Source organism: Mesocricetus auratus, unplaced genomic scaffold, assembly GCF_017639785.1.
Source record: "Mesocricetus auratus isolate SY011 unplaced genomic scaffold, BCM_Maur_2.0 Super-Scaffold_4256, whole genome shotgun sequence".
NCBI classification, from domain to species: Eukaryota; Metazoa; Chordata; class Mammalia; order Rodentia; family Cricetidae; genus Mesocricetus; species Mesocricetus auratus.
The window spans coordinates 130,746,281-130,768,973 of record NW_024429182.1 but is presented as its reverse complement, the minus strand read 5'-3'; the positions used below and the strand labels follow the sequence as shown (position 1 = coordinate 130,768,973).

At 48.9% G+C, this 22,693-nt stretch overlaps 1 protein-coding gene across 2 annotated transcripts in view; it reads left to right on the top strand.

The window, feature by feature from the left end:
• Positions 1-22,693, top strand: part of Pcsk6 (proprotein convertase subtilisin/kexin type 6) — a 190,139-nt gene that overhangs the window by 104,978 nt on the left and 62,468 nt on the right. For both annotated transcript variants that reach the window (XM_021235532.2, XM_021235531.2), the window contains exons 11-13: positions 460-577; positions 8,935-9,123; positions 12,005-12,141. In XM_021235532.2, coding sequence (XP_021091191.1) covers positions 460-577; positions 8,935-9,123; positions 12,005-12,141 — 444 coding nt within the window. The remainder of the gene's footprint in view (positions 1-459; positions 578-8,934; positions 9,124-12,004; positions 12,142-22,693) is intronic.

Sequence of the window (22,693 nt, the reverse complement as noted above, 5' to 3'; positions counted from 1 at the left end):
TTGTATTTGTTGCACAGCACAGTCATGTGCTTGGATTTTAGGGGGTGTGTACTGGAGCTCACAGCCAAGGCTTGGTGCAGGCTAGGCAGGTGCCCAATACCAACACTCTTGAGACTTTCTGGCTTATTTCTCTTGTCTAGTTGGAGTTTCAGGGTCACATATGTTTCAGGTCCTCCTAACAAAAAGAGACCTGACCTTGTCCTCTCAAAAGAAAGTTCTAGACTCTGTCCCAGAGTGGGAAGTATGTCCCAGCCATCCTTCCTGAGCCCCAAGAGTTCAGTTTAGAGGGTAATGAAGCTGGGCCTCTGGCCAGCTACCAAGGGAACCTATCGGCACCTTAGGGTGACCTTGGGGGAACACCAGCTGCTGTGTACTCATGAGGTCACAGAGTTGGGGGCAGCTCTCTTCCTGAAGGCTGGGGGGCAGGAAGAGCTGGCTCTGAAGGCCCTGTTTTTTCAGTTAGCCATCTCTACGGATTCGGCTTGGTGGATGCCGAAACTCTCGTCCTGGAGGCCAGGAAGTGGACGGCAGTTCCATCCCAACACATGTGTGTGGCCACTGCAGACAAAAGGCCCAGGTAAGGCTCTGCTCTGACTCTGGTGACTTCTAAGGGACCCGAGACCTGGCTCTGCAGCAAGGGTGGGAGGGAAAGTGTTCATCCCTAGTCTCTATGCACACAGACAGGAGGGACCATGTGGGTGGTGCCCATCTGTAATATGCCTGAGTTTTCTCTTACGTATTGTGCAGCTAAGAGAAGATGCCCCTCTAGATGTGTTACTGTGCAGAGGCCTCATGTCCTCTTGTAGCAGATGATGCCAGTGTAGGTGGTCTGTTTCTCGGCCTGAATTTCTTGGCCTGCTATTGGAAATTCTCATCCGTAGGTTTAGCAGAGCCAACCAGACAAGGAATCTGCTTTGTCCATGGGACATAAGAGCAGCAGCCACAAGGTCCCTTCTGTTCCAGCTGCCAGAGATTGGCTCTATAGCCCAGCCCCACTGCTCTAGAGCTTGTATGTGAACAAGAGCAGCGGGGTCTGCCCCTTCCCTATAGCAGGCTGGGCTGTGGGGCTCATGGACTGCACAGCATCTCTGCATTGCTTTTATCCAGCCCTATACACCTTTCTTAAAGCTTACGCACTGCAATGTTTAAACAGGCCCTGAGCAGGGGGCTGTAGGACTCTGGCTTCATCTCTTTCTCTGTGCTATCCCTTGGAGGAAGTTTTTGTTTGTTTTTTTGTTGTTTGTTTTTAACAAAACAATAGAAATAGACTGTGTCACATAAATCAGATGGGAAGAAGCCTACTCCGTTCAAAAACCAGATTATCCTGAACTGGGTCATTGCAGCCATGATTTCTAAGAATGTGAGCATGGCATTTTGTTACCTTTGGGAAATATGGGCTTGAATGAGACTTGATTGAGTCGTTAGCAGGGCTGGGGATGTGACTCTAGTGGAACACCTGCCTGCCATGTGTAACACCCTTGGTTCCATCCCCAGCACTGAAAAATGAAGAACCAAAAACCAGGGGCCAGGGATGGCTCTGTCAGTCAAGCATCTTATGCACAAGCCTGCAGACCTGAGTTTGGATAACCAGAGCCACACGAGCTGGTCGTAGCAAAACACGTCTGCATCCTTAGCACTGGGAGGCAGAGACAAAAGGCTATCCAGAAATAGCTGGCCAGCTAGTCCAGGCGATCAGTGAGCTCTGGGTTTAATGAGAGACCCTGTCTCAAAAGATAAAGTGGATAGCAATAAGTGGGAAACATTTACGCCAGCCCCTGGCTTCCACATGTGTGTGCATATGCGTAAACACACACACACACATATGAAGGGAGAAGAGAAAGTAAGCTACACTGTTTTAACTATAAATGTAGAACCACGTCTTTGAGCTCTCTGCTTCCATGAACATGACACCTCATATACTAAGCTCTTTTGCCACAAAAGGTTGAGAGTTGTTTCTGGAGCATGCCTTGAAAACTGTGGGAGTTCAGAGAGCATTTGCAGGATGAATAGCCATTGGAGGACCTTTCAAAACAAATTTCCACCCTGTGGCTAATTCTATCCACTGACTACTGGGGCCATCAGTCTACGACCAGACAGGCCTACCAGCCGGCAAGCAGGTCTCACTGTTAGTTTCCTAAGGCCTCGTTTCCTCTAGAAAGCTTTTGTGCTAACCCTCAGAAGGAGGGGGCTGCTGCGGGATGAAGGGCTTTTTGCCTGTGCTGACTTCCTCTGCCGGGAGCTGCCTGCTGCACAGGTTAGGCGAGCCAGTCTCTTGCTCTGGTCCTTGACCGATGGTGTTGCTGACTTCCCTCCCACCCAGCTTCCCAGTGAGGGCGACTCCTGAATGAAGCATTCTCTTCCTGCCAGAAATCTGTTTAAGATGATCGAGTGGTGCCTAGGTGGCGAGTGGTTGTTTTTATTTTTGTTTTATTTTGTTTTCTGAGTGAAAGCACACAGAGTCTAGACAGCATAGGTTGCAGGAACACTGGCTAACATACACTATGACATTGTTCCTATCCTTTGAGGAAAGTAAGGCCCCTACAAACTCCAAAAGGGGGCAAGAATCGGACTTCTGTTTCCAAAGGAAACTCCTCTTCCCCCTTTGCTGTTTCTGACTCTGTCTGGAATTTTCAGCTCACCCCGTCTCAGACCGCTTGCCGGGCTCCAGGGCCTCATTGTTCCTAAGGACGTAAGGGCCTTCCGAGGGAGCAGTGTCACCTGGGGTGGGGGCGGCTCTCCCTCTCCACCAGTCTTTTCCTCCGAGGAGCTCAGCTCCGTGGGCGGCACTCAGGCTGCAGAAGCAGCGGGTTCAGAAGCTGGTTCACCCAGGCTGCTGACCCCATCTCTCTCCACTGCTGCTGCTGCATGCTGCCCACACCGGGGGCTTTGCTCAGCTGAGGTCACCTGACTTTAAAGGGACTGCTTTCTGCCTCCTCCTGAGTTGGTCTTCTCCTGGTGGACGCCTAGGTCTTTATGTTTGAAATCTGGCCTCAACGGCTAGACAGAGAGTGAGAGGTGGGGGAGAGAGGCCTGGAGAGGGAGGGAGGGGGAGGGGAGGGGAGGGGATGAGGATATCTGTGCGTATATCTCTGCATATTGTGTGGGGCACGTTTACCTGTCTTTCCCATGGATGAAAGGAAATGCCACCCTGCTGTGACCAAAGTCTGTTCACTAGACTTTAAGTCCAGGGTCTGGAAGGCATTGTGGCTGCACCTGCTATGTCTAGGGTGACGTTGTATGGGGTCCTGAGTTAGAGTGGCTAGGGTCTCTCTGGTCATGTAGGACAGCAACCCCTGTCCCAGCCTTGAGTGGGACACATCCCTCTCCACAATATGGTAGGTCCTATGACGGCCTCACTGACAAGGACAGTGACTGACAAGGACTCCCCTTGCCCCTGAGCCTTCCTTCCTGCATGCCCAGCCTTGCTTAGAAACTGGCATCATGTCGCTATGCCCCAAATGACCAGTTGGCACTGGCATTCAGTAGCCCTGGTATCCCTCTATTGCACGGCTTTCTCTCATGGCACGAGCTGATACGCCACAGCCCCTGAATAGTTAGTCCAGGCTGAAAGGAGCCAAGAGACCAACAGCTGAGAATGGGAAGGGTTGGAGTGTGTAGCTCCACCTATGATGACAGTCACAACAGATGCAGGACCTCACCTCTCTCCAGGAGAACGCTATTCCTGGTTATCTGCAATCTGAAGAGAAGACTGGTATAGAAAAGGACTGGCCAAAGGGGGCCCAGGGCATTTCTCACCTAGACACTGAATGTTGAGGGACACTTGGCTTTACATAGAAGTCCTTAGGTTAAGGAGGATGACAGGAAGAGTGTCTTAGGTGACAGCCAAGGGAGCAGGACCTCTGCTCTTCTGGGACCTTGCTGAGTAGGCACTATAGCCCATTGTCCCCCAAGAACTACAATAGAGAGGACTAGAACTAAGGCTTCCTCAGTGCAAGGCTGCCATGGACAGTATTCTGCAGATGCTAACGCTAAGTGCAAGAACAAGGGCTGTGGGTATCACTGGGCGAAAACCTTGGTGTGGCCTGGATCAGTGCTCCTGTGGTAACCGTGCACAGTGCAGGCTGAAGGCATCCTTCCCTGCTCTGGAGATAAGTAATTTTAATTTATTTGGAGCCTTTCTTCCATGAAGGGATGGTAAATAGCATCATAAGCAGTGACTTCTGCCTGTGCAGAGTGGCTTTTGGATCTCTCGTGTAGAGGCGGGTCAAATGAATCCTTTCATAGCTTCTATTCAAATGAAAAAGAAAGCCAAGCTTAATATAATTCTTTGGATTATTAAAATCACAGTTGACCCACTGGGTTTTTCTGGCCACCACTTCCCTGCATTTTATAATATCCAGACTTCTGCTGAGAAGCCTGTGACATCCACGGCTCCCAACTTGATGGTGGAGAGGTGACAAGAACAACACAGTCAGCTAAGCCGGCAGACAGCATGAGAGCAGTACCTGTGCGTCTCAAAGTTTTGCTGCTTTTGAAGATTCCCGTTCAGGATTTCGCTTCCATTGACCTATCTTTTATTTCAAGCTTCTTATTCTCTCCCTCCGCCCCCCTCTCCCCTCCTTCGAAGAACTGGCTCTAGGTTAATTGCGTCCTCCCTTTTCTGTGTTTCATTATTTCTGGGATTTCACTGAGCCGCACGGCTTACGATACTGTGTGTCTGTGGATGACAGATAACGGGGGACAGTTTCCCTGTATGGATTGCTGGCTAAAGACGCCTTTTCTTCCTGACTGTTGCTGACTCATTGGCATTGAACTCGAAGTCTTTGGCACCATCACTTGTGCCTGAACTGAATGTAGTGCATCTATTTTCCTATAAGACACACGGTCCCCTTCGGGGGTTCAGGAGCATTAGACAGTACCTCAGCCTGAGTCTGAGGTGTTTGGGGCTGGGGCTTGAAAGTAGCAAAACCCCAACAAAAAAGCCTACCCATGGAAAGCACACCACGGCAGGAAGTGTGAAACGGAGCCTCCTCACAGCGTGAGAGCTAAAACAAGAAGCCAAGCATGGCCTGACCTCAGCTGGAACTGTGTGTGTTGGGAGACTCAGACCTCACTGCTCTGCACATGCTCACAAAAGGCCACAAAGGTGCCCTGAGTCCTGAACTTGAGTATACAAGGAACTCCTAGTGGACAGGCAGAAAGATAGACTCACAATCTGCACAACAAGAACTGTGGACGTCATTCTCTGCTTTAACTTCCCTGTCAGACTGAATCTCAGACTGTTGTTAGCACCGGACATAGAAGAGAGAGGTGTGCTACAAACACACATTGTGTACTGTGGAACAATGAATTAAGGATAAATTAGTCTAAGTTAGTATAGAACAGGTTCGTTTTTGTTGCTGAATTTTTATCTCTAGTGTAATCGTCATGCTAGGGTTTAATAATCAAAAGTAATTTCATCTGGCTGGGGCTATGATCCCGGCATTCAGGAAGGGGAGGCAGGAAGATCAGGAGTTTAAGGTCATCCTCATGTACACAGTTGATTCAAGGTCAGTCTCGGTTATATATGATTCTGTCTCAACCTTCCTCCAGCCCAAAATATATACTCAATCATGTGGTATGTCATATGTCATTAGCAAAATGATCTTCACTTGACATGATTCAGCTGATAGTGTTAATTCTAGAACATAGATCTAGGAGGTGACTCACTGAACGGTTTTCCCATACTTGGATTTAGTATGTGGACTCCAATAAGTGCTCCCACCTACCCACTCAGGACTCTTTAGGTCACTGAAAACATTCCTTGGATCAGATTCTTCTCTGTGGTCCCAGTAGGTCAGCTGCACCTTCCTTCCCATCCAGATGCAAATATACCAAAGGACGGAAGGACTCTGTTATCTCTTCATTCCGTGGGTATCCCAACGTGACTTCAGAACTGACTGATGAGTACAGGAGCTAGCCAGTTCTTGCCCCTAGCTCTGCCAAGTGGAAAGGCAGCCCTGACCTGCCAATGCAAGGGTGCAGGGCTGGAGTGAAGTTTTCAGGGTGAATCTAAAAGTCTTGGCTTATAGTGGCTTCTTGACTGGAGCAAAAAGTAGGTGGTGAGTCAGGAGGCTCCAGAGGGAGAGGGTTTCTGACAGGGTCTGTCTTCCACTGATTGTCCCTGCTACTCAGTTGCTTGAGGATATTTATCTTTGTCTTCGAATACTACTCTGTCACAGTGTCAGAAAATTAGAAGTTTTACACGTTGGAGAAAACTAGGAAGCCGCCACATTACTGCATGGGTGGAGCAGTGACTTGCCATGAGGGCTGCCATCTGGTAGCCCTCTGCCTCCTTGGAATGGAGTGGATCCGGAGACTTAAGGCTGCAAGGAGGACATCTGGAGATGAGTCAGCAGTTCTGCAGTGTAGCTTGATGGGAACTGGCATGTCTGTGTCATTTGGGTTCTCATCCAGGTCCCCAGTGTCCCTCAGTTAAGCAGAGGCGGGTCCTTTAATTCATTGAGCTCCTCTAGGACTCTGGGAAGATGACTCCACACACGACAACAACTTCAAAATTTAATTGCAGAAAAGCCTTTTCAGTCCAGGACTTTAAATCAATTTTCATGATTAAATAACTGTACATGTGACAAATATAGACCCTATGAGACTTTAAACCAAGGTAAAAAAATTAAATTTACAGTTAACTTACATTTTCTGTATTGTCTTTGCAGTGATTGCAGGGTAGGGAATAATTCCCATTTTTTTTAAAGCTGTATCCTTTTCATGAGCACTTCTAGTTTCTGTCTCAGAGTTAAGCAAATCTTACAAGTAATGGCTTTTATCACTTGGCTTTGTGACTTGGAGTTTTTATTTAAGCCAGGGCAATTGCAGCTTGGATGTTTTGACCTTTTCAAAGCCTCATTGAGAAATGTAAAAGCCCTTTATTTGGGGTGTCACAGCAGCAGCAGCGATAAAGCCCAGGAAGGAGGACAACATCTTGCCCTTGCATGGAGGAGCACCCCAGCTACCAGCCTCCCCTAGAACATGCAGGAATGAGGAGTCCTGGTAGCCAACTGAGGGATTGCAGAGTTAAGAGATTTCACATAAAAAACTAATTGTTGCAGTCAGCTTTGTGCCCCGGGCAGGCTGGTCCCCAACCCCAGTGGAGCTTAATATCTTGGCTGTGAAAACCGAGACAGGAGACGCCATTAATTCCTGCAGGGGCTGAACTGCCCACCGGCCCACCATCCTGGCACGGCAGCAGAGTGGCTCCCTGTGGGGGAGACCAGCCCAGATTCCTCTCCCTCAGCAGTCACACTGAGACTAATGAAGCTGAGTGAAATGAGTTTTCCCTCTAGATTTGGGTGCCTTGAGCCCTGAGCTACAGCTGTGAGGCATTTGCCAGGTGACTGATGCTTAGCTGTGTTTTCTTCATCACATTCCTGCTCACTTAAATCTTGTGCCTTATCCTTGGGGTCCAGGTTTCCTCAACAGGGTTCCAAGTCTATTTCCAGAGCGTGGTGATAGCTGTCTCCAACAAGTAGCAAAAGGCGGGGAAAGGGAACAGTGCTTTCATAGTGATCAGAACCTTGTTTGCCTTGATGTTGCTGCTCTGCTTGGGGAAGTGTTAGAAGGTCAAGAGTGAGGTCACTCCTGGGTCTTGTGGCATCACATTTGAAGTCCTGGAGGGGCACTGGTGACCCTGTTTGCCCACCTTCGCTAAGGAGCCCCTTGTCGCCAACACATCCAGTTTGCATTTTGAGTACAGAACACTACCTGGTAGGCTCTGTGGGCCCTCTATGTGAGCCCTACGGGCCTGGGCCTCTCTGGAACTTGCTGCTGTGTCCTGAATCTGCCACAGTGGTGGGGCCCCTGACCAGTAAACCCAGACAGTAAAACCTGAAGAAAGTGATGAAAGAAGCTAGCCTCTAAGTCAATTTATGGTACATGCAAAGTGTGTTTTTCAAATTTTTACAGAGTCCCGGGGGCATTACATCACTCCTTCTAGCTGTTTTGAATGTGTTCTTGTGACTCAGGCCCAGTGGAGCACAGAGATACCATTCCTAAGAGACTCCAAGCCCACATTGGAATGAAACCCTGCACAGAAGGAAAAACCTTCCTATAATAAACCCAGCCCAGGCCATGTAGCAGGGAATTACTAATGTGCTATTGGGCGGCAATCAGGATTCTACCAAAGAATGCAATCTTTATTCTGTTTACAAATTGGTAGGGAGGAGGCCAAGCTTTTAGAGATGTGAGCCCTCAAAGCAGCCTGTAGACACCGGCTGTTCAGCGCTTCCAAAAACTGTTGGGAATGGTTTTTGAGTGACTGGAGATGTGCTTGCCCTCATCTTCCATCCCATGTGACAGAGGGGCCATTGGGTTGTGAAAGTGCCATCATTCATTTCCTTCATGGGGCAATGGGTCGGCAGTCTTCCAGCAGGATGACTGGAAACAGATCAGCTGCAGCAAATTCGGTCTCTTGAATGTGGGTCCACCCAAGGAGACATGGCATAGAGAGGGAAACTCTGCCTCTTATTAGCTGCGTGACATTGAGGGCAGTCCTTACTTCTTCCTGAATGCATGGCTTTAATCCTAGTAAGCTTTCCGGCCAGTGCCTTGTGCTGGGTGATCAACATTCATGATGCTATCTCTAAGGATAAAGCCTTGTAGTCTTCAAGCTCTTGAAAGAGGGAGCCGGCCACATGCTATTTAAAGAGAGGTACCTCCTGGGCACCAAAAGGAAGGTCTCCAGATGCATTGGCCCCAAGTGTGCATGACGACCCATAAACAAATTCTGGAACTATGAAGTTCCCTGAGCAGTGGTCAGAATGGAGCACCCAAGAGTCAGGCCTCTGTGATCCGCGGGGGACTCCCAGAACCCAGAGGCCACAGCAGGGGAGGAACAGACTGGGGTTCTGGAATCCGTGGCCCTCCTCGTGTGAGTCTACGACTTGGGGGTCCAGCGCTGTGCTTGTCTTTCCTCCCCAGGAGCATCCCCATAGTGCAGGTGCTACGGACCACGGCCCTCACCAATGCCTGTGCGGACCACTCAGACCAGCGAGTGGTCTACCTGGAGCATGTGGTCGCTCGCATCTCTATCTCACACCCGCGCCGGGGAGACCTCCAGATCCACCTGATTTCTCCCTCTGGAACCAAGTCTCAACTTTTGGCAAAGAGGTAAGGCCACTCTCTCTAGGATTTGCCCCTCGTGAAGGCTCTGGGTCCTGCAAGGTACCCTGGACAGGGAAGTGGGGGTTCTCCCTGGGTCTACACAGGCAGGACCCACAACCCTGAAGAGCAGACCAGGGTCTTTGAAACAGACCTATGAAACCTTAGTCTTCAAGAAGAAGTGACAGGAGTTGATGGGGGTGGGTGAAGGTAGCATTCGTGTTATGTGCCCATTGCTCCTGGAAGTGCATTAAAAGTCGTGACCATCCTGTTCAGTTGACACTAGGCTGAGGTACCCCAAGGCTTGTTTTTCTCTGGGAGCATCCCCGCCCAGTTCTGGACTGTTCTCAGTGGCTAGGCCAGGAGTCCTGGAGAGGTACAGGGAGGGTTCCCAGGCTCTTCTCCACAGCATTCCCCCGCAAAGGCTTGAGCTCTGATTTGGGGTCCCTGGAGCTTCCTCAACTTCCTGCAGAGTTTGTGGAGGGTTGCACTGTACAGTTACGGCTTGAGTGTATTGTGTGAAGTTATGACTTGAAGGCCAGTGCTTGGGTGAGGCATTTGTGGGAACCTGGGGGAACTCAGGGACACATATACTCTCTTTCAGGGGTCACAGACAGACCAGTATTTCTAGAACTTGCGTGTGTGCTTCAGCCCTTGAGGCTGAATCCATTTTTCTTGACCCTCTGACCACTCCTCTTGCATAAGACAGCTATCAAAGAGCAATGAAAGGTTGCCGGGACCCCCATCTTAAGAAGAGGGAGTCTGTTCTGTGCCCTCCACCCTCTACGTGGCTTCCAGTATCTGCAGCCCACAGATGGGCAGCAAGCAGCAGGCCATGGGCCTGGCATCAGCTTTGTCCTCAGTACAGTCGAGTCAGCCCTAGAGCAACTGTAGTGAATGGGTTCCAGGAGTCCCTACCAGCGCCCGCTTTCCTAGCAGAAGGCCAGCATGGAGGCATCTCCTCTCCTGAAGGCCACACCTCAGCCTGGCTCAACCTCTGCGTGCCGGAGACCATATGGAGCACATGTAGTTTGAAGGTGCCAGCCAGCAAGCTGGAGCTTGAAGGCGTTTTGCTTCCCCGTTTTAAAAATGTTGTCTAAAGATCTACAGTGCTACCTTTTGCTAGCTTGCGCTCTCTGAACCCACTCTAGCAGCACAGCCTGGCTAGAGCCTGTGGGGGCAGGTCTGCTCAGGGTACCCATGATACCTGCTCCATGCTAGAGCCTAGCGAGGGTCACGTCTTCCTCGGGGTGCCCCGTGCTGCCTGCCCAGCTTCCGTCTACTCCCAGCTGTGTTTACACCTGGATGCATCAGTTTGTGACCCCTTTGTGATCTCCACCAAGGCGAAGCTTGCCTGAGAGATTCTGGTGTGGGTACTTGAGGCTGCAGGGAAGCATAGGGGCTGGGGGCAGGCGGTAGGCGGGGAGACACAGTGGATACATGGCTGTGCTTTGGCGCCTGGAGAGGTAAGTTTATGCCCCAGCCTCTGCACAGTCACCCAGGTTCCTTCTGGGATTTGGAACTCCAGAAGTTGGCCTGTCCTTATTCCTCCTCTGGATATGCCATTCCACTTATCCATGAACATTAAAAATGTTATAAGAATCAAATATGATAACAGAGGAAAATGCTTGGCTACTGTCCGTGTCCCCCTGAAATCAACCCAGCCCTCTGGCCTGTAAAAACCTTCCAGCATCCAACAGGCCCACTGCCAGCCTTGCTTTCCTACCCCCCAACCTGTCACTCATCTTCATCCGTCAGTCCAGGTGTCTGAGCTCCCTGCAGCCCGGAGCAGGTCCTGTGGGTTTGTTTAGGACTCCCCCGTTGCTAGGAGTACGTGTAAGCCCTTGAAAGCATCACCCTGAGGCCACCTGGCAGTCTTAGGGATTTGGTGTTTTGCCAAGAGTCTGCATGATATCAAGATTGTGGTTTGGGGATCCGTTACCCTCTACCTTACTTCACGTCCTACTGCGCTCTGCAGGCATTTCAGCTTGCCAGGTTTTTGTTTTGTTTTGTTTCTTACATTGAAAGTTGGCATTCCTAAGGGCCTCAGCATCGACAAGACAGTTTGTCCTTGTTTTAGCCTCAGTGTGTCAGGTTCCCCCTGGCTTGGTATGAAAGTCAACTTCGACCTTGGCAGTTTCTCAGCACTGTTCCCACTGCAAAGATTGTTCCTTTGAACGCATCATGTTGTTTCTAGTGTTCAAGGAGCCCCCGGGGCAGAGTGGAACAGATCGTCCATATTAATTTCTGATGAACAGTAGAAGAGTCCAGTCCTGCATGCAGATTCTTATCCCCAAACAGAAATGCCTAGTTTAAGAGGGCTGGGGGTGTAGCTCAGTGGTAGACTGCTTTCCTGACATGCATAGGGTCTTGGTTCAATCCCACAGAAGAGGAAATTAGTGTTAACGGTTTCTTCTGTTTCTGTTTGAACTAAGAATGAAAAATGGGGGAGGCTTAAGGTCCAGGGTCTAGTGGAGACATCAAACCTCCAAAGAGTAGGGGAGTTCCATCTGGAGTGTGTGCAGAAAGCGTCCTCTTCCTCCTCCCCAGGCCACTCCCAGGGGGACACACAGACCAGTCCCTGGTTGTTGTTGAGCACTTGAGGCAGCCCTGCCTCACCAGATGTAGGGAGGTCCTGTACTGTTAGGGCATGGAGGTAGACTTCAGCTGTAAGACTTTGAAAACACGATAAGGACAGCAAGATGTGTCCATGGATAAGGTCACCTGCCTACAGGCCCACCTGAACTCGGTTCCCTGGAGCCCACATGGTAGAAGGAGAGAGCTGACCTCTGCTCTCAGGTGGGTGGGTCAGGGTCCTCCTGGAGCTGCCCCCTCTGTCTGGCTCCCCAGACAAAGTCTTCACTTTCTAACGTGGCATTTCCTATTGCAGATTGCTGGACTTTTCCAATGAGGGATTCACAAACTGGGAATTCATGACTGTCCACTGCTGGGGAGAAAAGGCTGAAGGGGAATGGACTCTGGAAATTCAGGATATACCGTCCCAGGTCCGCAACCCAGAGAAACAAGGTCAGTGGCCCTCAGCACTTCACAACTTCTTTTATGTGTCAACCTTAACGGCGGTGTTGCTGGTAAGTCTTTGTCTTGTGGGGATAAAATTCCCATCATAGTCATCTGTAAGTTCAGTAACTTCTGTACACTCATGTTTGTTGCACAACCATCCCATTCAATTTCAGAACTCCCACCCCCTCAGAGGCAAAGGCTGTACCTACAGTCGTTGCTCCCATCTCTTCCCCTGATGTACCCCTGCCTATCTCCAGTTTACATCTTGTCTCTGAAATTTTCTATTTGGACATCTCCTGTAAATGAAGGCATAAGTTTGTGGGATCTTTCATTCAGCATTATTTTCAAGATTGATCTGTGGCATAGTATGTATCAGACCTCATTGCTTTCTTGACCAAATAATACTCCATTGGGCAACATTCTGTTCCTTGTTGGCCAGTCACTGGTTGATGGAAACACGGATTATTTTCACCATCTAGCCATTCCGAATTGGGCTTGCAGGAACATTCGTGTGTGTGGACATGGGTTTTCATTTCTCCCTGTTTTAGACCTATGTGTGGAATTGCTGGGTCTGACTCTGCACTGTTTTGCATTCACCAGTGTCAAGGAGGTGGGGCCTTCCCGCCTCCTCCCCAATGCCTGCTGTTTACATTTCTCTGTGCAGGTAACCACCCTTGTGGGTGTGCAGGTAACCACCCTTGTGGGTGTGCTGGTAACCACCCTTGTGGGTGTGCAGGTAACCACCCTTGTGGGTGTGCAGGTAACCACCCTTGTGGGTGTGCAGGTAACCACCCTTGTGGGTGTGCTGGTAACCACCCTTGTGGGTGTGCAGGTAACCACCCTTGTGGGTGTGAAGTGGCATCTGCAGTTTTGATTTGCAATTCCCTGATGACTAAGGAAGTTAAATATCTTTTCATGTTCTTGTTGTTCACTTGTGTATATTCTTTGGGGAAACGTTTGTTCAAGTCCTTTGCCTATTTTTAAAATTGGGTTCCTTGCTTTTGTGTTGTTGAGTTGTAGGAATTCTTATCATGTATATGATTTAAATATATTTTTCTCACCCTGTGGGTTATGTTCACTTGAGTGATCCCCTCATGTACAGAACTTTGTAACGAGGCCCAGTTATCTTGTTTCTCTTGTTTGTTCTTTGGTGTCATATGTATGTAAAGAAACTGGCTGTCATAGTTTGCTCTGTGTTGCTGTGATAAACACAATACGTGATCAAAAGCAGCTTGGAGAGAGGGAAAGAGCTTATTAGGCCAGAGTCCAGAGAAGCCAGGCAGGAACTCAGGACAAGAGCCTGGAGGCAGGAACTGAAACAGAAGCCATGGAGGATGCTGCCTACTGGCTTGTTACCCTCACCTGCTTTTCTTATGTAGCCCAGGCCCACTTGCCCAAGGATGGGATTAATCACAAAAATTCTTCACATCACACCCAAAGACCAGTCTGATAGGAAGCTGTTACTCAGCTGAGGTTCCCTCTTCCTGGGCAGCTCTACTTTGTGTCAAGTTGAAACCAGCACACTAACCCAGTGTCACAGAGATTTATTCCTATGATCCCTTTGAGGATTTTGTAGTTTGGGCTCTTAAAATTTAGGTATTGGGTCCATGTTAGCTAATCATGATAGTTTGAATGAGAATGACCCCTATATGCTCATATGTTTGAATTATTGGGCACCAGCTGGTGGAACTGTTTGGGAAGGGTTAGGAGGTGTGGCTTTGTTGGAGGAGGTGTGACACTGGGATGGGCTTTGAGTTTTCAAGAGTCCACGCCATTCCCAGTTAACTTTCACTCTGCCTCGTGCTTGTGGATCAAGATGTGAGCTCTCAGCTGCTGCTCTGGTGTCATGCCTGCCATACACCCCACGGTGATGATCTAAGCTTCTAAAACTATAGCCCCCCAAGTTAAACACATTCTTTTATAAGTTGCTCTGGTCTGATAACAGCAATAAAGAATAAGACCAATGCATGTGTTTTGAGGAGAGGAGCCAGATCACCCTCTTGCACAAGTCTATCCATTTTCTAAGCACCATTTATGAAAGAGAATCTTCTTTCTCTGTCCTACAGTCCAGGCACTGCTATCAGAATCCACTGGTGATGAGTGCAAGGATTTGTTTCAGACACTCAACTCTGTCGCTTTGCGCTGCTGCATAAATTCAGGGTCTTCTAACGTCGGCATTTATCAAAATTGTTTCGGCTTGTTTGAGTCTCTTGTAAATTTATATAGCTTTTAGGATGACCCTGTGTGTTTGTTTTCCTCTCTTCTTTTTGTTAGCTTTTGTAGCAGCTAAATCCTTTTGGGACATGTGCCCTCCTAATAGTATCTCTCGTCAGGTGGTGCTCACACCTTTAATCCCAGCACTCAGGAGGCAGAGGCAGGCGGATCTCTGAGTTCCAGGCCAGCCTGGTCTACAGAGTGAGTTCCAAGACAGCCAGGGCTACACAGTGAAACCATGACTCAAAATAGGTGAATGAATGAATGAATGAATGAATGAATGAATGAAAAGAAAAGGAAAGAAAAAGAAAGAAAAATAGTAACTCTCCTAGCCCATCAACATGGGTACTTTCTCTTTATTCACTTTATTTCATTGGTCAGCAATATTTTGCTTTTAGTTTTCAGTGTACAGGCCTTGCCCAAACTAATTGTTAAGTATTTTGCCTTTTGGGTGCTATTCTAAATGAAACATTTTTTAAATTTAAGTTTTTATTTTATGTGTACGGGTGTTTTGCCTATATGTCTGTCTGAGTCACACTTGCATGCCTGGTGCCAGTGAAGAAGAAGGCATCAGATCCCCTGAAACTTGAGTTACAGATGGTTGTAAGCCACTGTGTTGATGATAGGAACTGAATCTAGGACTTCTGGAAGAGCAGCCGGTAATCTTAACCACTGCCTCTCTCTCTCTCTCTCTCTCTCTCTCTCTCTCTCTCTCTCTCTCTCTCTCTCTCTCTCTCTCTCTCTCTCTCTGTCTCTCTCTCTCTCTCTCTCTCTCTCTTCCAGACCTAGCTTTCTTTCTTTTTTTTGCTAAGATTTATTTTCGTGTGTGTGTGTGTGTGTGTGTGTGTGTGTGTGTGTACATGTCTATGTGCGTATACGTCATGTGTGTGCAGGTACTCAGGAAAGCCAGAAGAGGGCGTCGGATCCTCTGGAGCTGGAGTTGTAGGCAGCTGTAAGCACTGGACATGGGTGCTGGGAGCTGAGCTCCGACTCTTTGGAAAAGCAGCAAATGCTTTTAACTACTGAGCCATCTATCCAGCCCCTAGACTTTTGTATCTGATAATTTTTGCGTCTTTCCGTAATTCCTCCTAATTAATATCTATTTAACAGATATTTATAGAGTAACTACTAAGGGCCAGGCACTGATCTGGGTGATGGAGTTGGATCAAGAATAAAAAGCTAGGTACCCACCCCATCCTGTAGTCACCGGCAGAGGCCAATTCCCCCACAGTTCTCTGTGGATTCATAGTTAAATACATGGGCTGGAGTCTTAGTGTTGTGTGGCACATTTCCCTGAGGTTTGCTTTGTCCCTGTCCCTTTCTATGAAGACATGTACCTTCCCTCAGTCAACCTATGAATGTCTAATATCCTCTTGCCTCAATTCACTTCCAGTTCTTATAAAGTAGAGCTTCAAAGGTGTCATAATGTTGTTTTCTGGAGGTGGTGGCAGTGGTGTGCTGTATCCAAAAGGTTTACTTTAAATGAGCAAGTCATCTGTAAGGATTCTTTCAAATTCACTTTCTGACTTTAAAGTAACTATTATAAGAAAATATTGACATATTCTAAAAATATGAAAGCATAAAATTTTGATGGCTTTTCCCATTTTCATAGCTGAGGCCCTTAAATTGTTTCTTTTAGAATCCCCGAAGCTTAGGGGCTTAGCATTAAATTCTGAGGTTGCTTTTTCTTGCCAGCCACCCTGTCAAGCACACACCACTCAGGGTATCTCAGAGCTCCTGTCCCTGACCAGCCCACCGGCCTGCTTGCCCGTGAGGCTGGCTCTGTGGGCAGAAGCACATGGAGGCTGGCAAACATGTCCCTCACTCACTGGGTCACAGTCATTGCTCTGTGCCATGAGCAGAATAGAGCGACCCTGCCCCATCTAGGTCAGGCTTCTGCCTGTGGCACTGCTTCCTAAGCTAGTGTTCCTGGCTCTCATTAGGTTTTCCTGAGTCCAAGCATCTTTAACAGGATGACTGACCCCTGTCTTAGTTGGGTTTCTGTTGCTGTGATAAAAAAATCAAAAGCATGAGGAGGAGAGGGTTTATTTCATATTACACGTTCAGGTCATGCTCCATCACTGACAGAAGTCAGGCCAGGAACTGAAGCAGAGACTGAGGCGGAATGCTGATTACTGGCTTGCTACGCATGACTTGGTCAGCCTGCCTGCTTATACTCCCCAGGACCACCTGCTGAGGGGGTGGCACCACCCACAGTGAACTGGTCCCTCCCACATCAATCATTAATCAAGAAAATGCACTAAAGTCATACCTACAGGTGATCTAATGGAGGCATTTTCTTACAGAGGTTTCTCTTCCCAGATGTCTACCTGACACAAAACCTACCCAACACAGTCACTCTCTGTTGTGGTCCCATGGTCTGGCGGTTAAAACTCTGGTCTTGGGAGCCAAGCTCCTGCAGATGCCTGCCACCTTGGACAAAGCAGTAGCCTTCCTGGCCTTCAGTCTCCTCCCTTAGAAAATGGGATGTCAGGGACTGGGGAGATGGCTCAGTCAGCAAAGTGCCAGCTGTGCAAGCATGGGGCAGCCTAGCACCCACATTAAAGCTGAGCACAGTGACACATGTCTGTGATCCCAGGGGGCACTGTGACAGGAAGACCCCTGATGGCCAGCCATCCTCTCTGAAGTGGTGAGCTCTAGGCTCATTGAGAGACCCTATCTCAAAAAATAAAGTGGACAGCAACCAGGAAAAACACCCACCGTCCACCGTCAACCTCTGGCTTTCAAACACACACACACACACACACACACACACACACACACACACACACACACGCCTGACATGAACACATGCACCTCCCACACACACAGAGAAAAGAAAAGGGAAATGGGATAATGACATCTGCCTGGTCAAGCTACAGGATGACGTCTGTCAGTGTAAGCAGGATGCTGAGAGCAGGCTGGACTCTTCTGGAAGTGCTCGTCCTGTCCCGTATGGCGGTAGTGAAACCTCACCTCACAGGTTCAGACCAACTCCTAGGAGTCTCTCTTGATGCTCCCTCTCCTTCATATCCCCCAGCATGCTACCAGTTCCCTGATGGGCTCTTCTGCCCAGGGACCTTATCCACTGCCACTCAACTCAGTACCAGATGATGGTACCCACGCCTCACTCGCCCTTCCGCTCCTCATCCCAGGCCCTGCAGTAGCCTCCTGAGCGCTGCACCTGGACTTTACCAGGCTCTGTCCTTCAAGCATCTCAGACAGATCACCCAAGCAATGTTCCTTGTGTCCCCATAGCATAAGCAATTTCTCTATCAGCATGCTTATTCTGCCCAAACCCAGGTTAAATTTGGTTTTTCTCTACCTCCTCTCTCATCTGCCTCTACAACAGTGGTTCTCAACCTGTGAGTCACGACCCCATTGGTGGTCGTATGAGCCTTTCAGAGGGGTCGCCTAAGACCATCAGAAAACACAGTTACATTACAATTCACATCTAGGAAGCAGCACCAAGATAATCTTATGGTTGGGGTCACCGCAGCGTTAAGGGGCCATATTGAAGTGCCGCAGCATTTGGAAGGCTGAGAGCCACTGCTCTATAAGCATTGGTCTAACCTTCCCACCCAGCGTCCGCACACTCTTCCTTTGGACTGCCCACCTCACATGGAGCATTGACAGCCGCTTACACAGAAGCCCTGAGCCCTCACAGATGGTCAGACTCCTGCTGACCACTTTTTGGCCTTCTACAGCCCTCAGAGCCACACCCGGTCTCTTAACTAGCTGGGAAGTCCTTCTCAGCCCGTTCTGTTGCCTCTGACCTCTTTCCTGTCCTCTGAATATGGTTGGTCCACCTCACCACAGGGCTTTTACATCTGCTGTTATGTGCTCTGAAGAGCTACCCATATCTGTAGCTCAGACAAGACCTCCTGCAGAGGGCTCATCATGGTCCCATCAGTGTTCCTTCTAGAAAAACAGGTTGAGAACCAAACTGAAGAGGAATAAAACTTTGCTCAGATTCTTACACGCACCAGCCAATAGGTCACATTTGATTGTTAGCACTGACAGACACATACAGAAACAAATATCTTCATATAGTATACAAATTTCAAATTGCCCAAATTTCAGAAGCTGATGCTACCCTTCCAAATTACTAGAAGAAGTCAAAGTGACAGGAAATCGTTCAATGTAAGAAACAAATTATAGGCTGATTTGGATAGATTTGCAAAAATCTCAAAGCATTCCTGAGTGAAATTCATCAATTTCTTTAAAGAGCCCACGCTTGCTCCAAGAACACAGCTTTTTGTTCATCACACAGTCGTCACTGCATGTGGACTAGCAGAGAATGGTGACTGTAACAGGCCAGGTCTCCTTTCCTGGGGACACCAAGCCATTGAGTGATATCCCCATGCAGGAGGCTGCTGTCCACTTAATAGCAGGAAGCAGAGAGGAGACAAATAGATGGGGTTAGCCCTTGCAAATAGTGCTTGCATGAGCATTCAGGGACAGGTTTGTGGATGTATGTTTGTATTTCTCGTTTTCGTGTGGATGTATGTTTGTATTTCTCGTTTTCGTGTGGATGTATGTTTGTATTTCTCGTTTTCGTGTGGATGTATGTTTGTGGAACTGATGATCCATATGTAACTCTGAATTTAACATGTCAACTCTTCACTGCACTGACTGTACCATGTCACACACCACCAGCAATGCATGAGAGATTCAGGGCAGGGCAGGGTAGCTAGGGAAAGCCTCATGAAAGAGATGTTTGAATAAATTGAACAAGATGAGGGAGTGAGCTGCACAAATAATCTAGGGAAAGAACTTGACAGGCAAAGGTATTGTCAGGTGCAAAGGTCTTGGGGTATTTGTCAGGGCATTCACCCACACAACAGAGAGGTGGCAAAGCCACAGAAGATGACATGGTCACTCACCCAGGGAACACGGAGCCAGTCTGCACTGCTGTGTAGGTCATTACAGGCCTTGATGGGAAGCTGCAAGTCACTTTAAATCAAAAAAGCACAGACCTGCACTTCTCTGTTAATAAACTGAGAGTCAGCTAAGTTCCAATAAACTGAAATGGGGATGGGAGAGAGAGAAAGACGGGAAGGCCAGTTAGAAAGTCATTGCAGTAAGATGCCAGTAACTCAGACCCAGCGGTAGTGGTGGAGGTCAGCAAATAATCATATATGGGCAGGTGAAGGACTTGATTGTCAGTGGGCTATAAGAGGGGACAAGTGGACCAACCATAACGGTTTTTGTCCTACACAGAACGGAGTTGTCATTTCCTAAAGCTGGAGCACCATGGAGGAGCAGGTGCTATAGAGGTCAAGGACTCCCTTGGGGAGGGTCAAGTTGAAGACACCCATGATAAGTCCAGGTAGATGTAGACTTGGAGGGCAGGGCAGGGCAGGCTGGAGGTTATGCATTCCCTGTGAAGGATGTCAGCTCTCTAGGGTTTATGGGTAATGGATGACCTGTTATTGCATGATGACCATTAACATACTTTGGAACTGTCTGTGCTGGTGTGCTGAGTGGGCTTCAGTGTGTCCGTGGTACACGAGTCACAGTGGCATGCCCTCCACACCTGTGTTCCTGCCCAGGCAGGGTCTGAGGACAAACCATCTCTTGCTCTCCTGTCAATGCTGCATGCATTCTGATCCCTGCTGTGCTCCTGTGCCTCAGGCCAGTCATGATAGGTACCCCACAGATGCTGGGAAATTTTTTAAATTTATTTTTTATTTAAATTAGAAACAAGCTTGCTTCACAGGACAATCCCAGCTCCCCCTCCCTTCCCTCTGTCCCCCAGTTTCCCCCCCCGCCCCCAGTCCTCCATCCAATCCCCACTCGACTCTCCAGGGAGAGTGAGCCCCTTCATGGGGGATCTCCAAAATCTGTCATATCGTCCAGGGCAGAGCCTACGCCCTCCCCTATGTGTCCTGGCTGAGAGAGCATCCCTCCATGTGGAATGGGCTCCCAAAGTCTATTTGGATGCCAGGGATAAATATTGATCTAGTACCTGAGGCTCCAAAGCTTGCCAAGGCCTCCTCACTGACACCCAGGTTCAGAGGTTTGGATCAGTCCCATGCTGGCCTCTCAGGCATCAGTCTGGGGTCCATGAGCTCCCCCTTGTTCAGGTCAGCTGTTTCTGTGGGTTTCACCCATCCAGTCATGACCCCTTTGCTCATCACTCCTCCCTCTAACTGGTTTCCAGGAGTTCAGTTCAGTGGGTATCTGCCTCTGCTTCCATCAGCCACTCTAGGATGGCATACAAGGTAGTCATCAGTCTTATTGGGGAAGGGCATTTAAGGTAGCCTATCCACTATTGCTTAGATTGCCAGTTGGTGTCATCCTTGTAGATCTCTGGAAAACTCATTAGTGCCAGATCTCTCCTCAAACCTATAATGACTCCCTCTATTTTGGTATCTGTCATTCCAATCTCCTCTATTCTTCCCCCAACTCAACTTTCCTGCTCCCCCATGGTCCCCTCTCCCCTTCTCTTCTCCCCCTCACTTTACTCCAGCTCCCTGTACCTTCTCCAGATGCTGGAAAATTAATCAGTACTGTCAGAACTGTCCACAATCACCCGTGTGACTAGATGTCCTGCAAACTGCAGAGAACATATGGTCATTGGGTGTAAAACAGTCCCAAGAATGGCCCCCAAGTTATGTCTTGAAATGAGTTGGCCTCAAAGCTCAGAAGCATGTCTAGCATCTAGGCCTTCATATGAAGATTGCACGGGAGCAGAATAAAAACTCATGAGTTCTTCTGACCTCCTGTGACTTTGGGTGGGAACACATCACTTGTCACAGACATCCTAGATGTCCCTGTAGCAGCTTCTGGGTTGAGCTCTCTCTGCACAGATTTTTCCTAGATACTCCTCAACGTGTTCTTCACCAGAGAAGACGAGGACCGGCAAATACCATGGCTGAGGCCCATAGCACTCCTTCTGGGAAGGGTGTTTCCTTCTCTTGGTAGGAACCTCAGCCATGCTGACACCTGACAGCCCTCCACACAGTTGTAGTCAGCCTTAGTCTCTCCTCATCTCTCCATGGAAGGAGCCCATTGATTGCAATGGCAGCTGAGCCTCCCTGGCCCCCCATTGGCCTTGCCTCACTCACCTACTCAAGGATGGGCCTCTGAAGTGGGTACCACAGCTTTCCAGGGTACATGGTGAGTCAAGTGATGGACAGAAGCCAAAACTGGGTCAGAGGGATTCCAATAAAAGTTAGGTGACCCTCTCTTTGGCTGGCGTGGGTACCAAACAGCTTAAGTCTGTCTAGTATAAGTCCTCTTCAGCAGCCAGGCCAGGAGGTTCTGTGCCTGCTATTTGTTATCTGGTCCTCGTCCCTCACTCGTCAGATGCCACCCGGATGTTCAGGGACCCTGGCATGCCACTGCTGCCTCCCATGAGCAGGCTAAATCAGGAAGGGATCGGTTTTGCACAATATGAGACCCCAAGGGCCGCCCTGGAGCCAGAGGAAGGCCTCAGAGTTTATGAGAACAAGCAGCAACTTCTGGCCGAAGGAGTGAGGAAGGGCCCACTTTAAGGCTTGCCAAACACACCATGTGGTGACTCATTCCGATACTCCCAACACTACATCATTGTCACATAGTAGGGGCAGGGGGGGAGGTATCTTCTCACATCTGGTGCGCCGTATAAGAAAACAAGGCTGGAAAATTCAGGTCGCTCTGATGGTGTCTGCTCTGACCTCATCCTGAGACAGTGACACTGCCATTGTAGGATTTAGAATTTAGGAGAAAGAAAGCCCTATTGGTATGGTCTGATCCCGGTCTGCTGCCCTGGGGGTAGCATTTTTGTGGAGTGTGACTTGGTCCTTGGTGGGGTGCCTTTTGAGTTGAGGTCTCCCCCGTGACTGCCAGCCTCAGGGCATGAGTCAGCAAACCCAGGAAGAAAACAGTTCTTTGCAGAAACCCCAGAGCCTGCTTCGAGGGCAAGGTACCTCCCCTCCAATCTGTGTTATTCACTTTAGTCTTCCTCCAGTCTCTGCAACATAATGAAGAAAGAAGGAAAGAGGGGAGGGAGGGAGGCAGGGAGGGAGGCAGGGAGGGAGAGAGATGTGGAAAAAAAAAACTCAGTCCTAATGGTCTGCTGGGCAAAAAGTGTTTGAAAAATCTCAGATAAGAACTGGGGTTTATTAAGTAATTACGTCATCTGAACCACACTAACTAGAGCACTCAGCTGTCACATTGAACTTGCTTGGCTTATATAATTAGTTTTAAAACTATATTCTAAACCTGAGTGGAGATGAGCCATCCACTTCCGCTCCTGAGACAAGGAAGGGGCGTGGCCTCTCCCAGGAAGGCTGTCCTGGCAGTGCCTGTAGCATTCCAGTGTACCGCAGCTTTGGTTCATTCTTCATTCTGCATG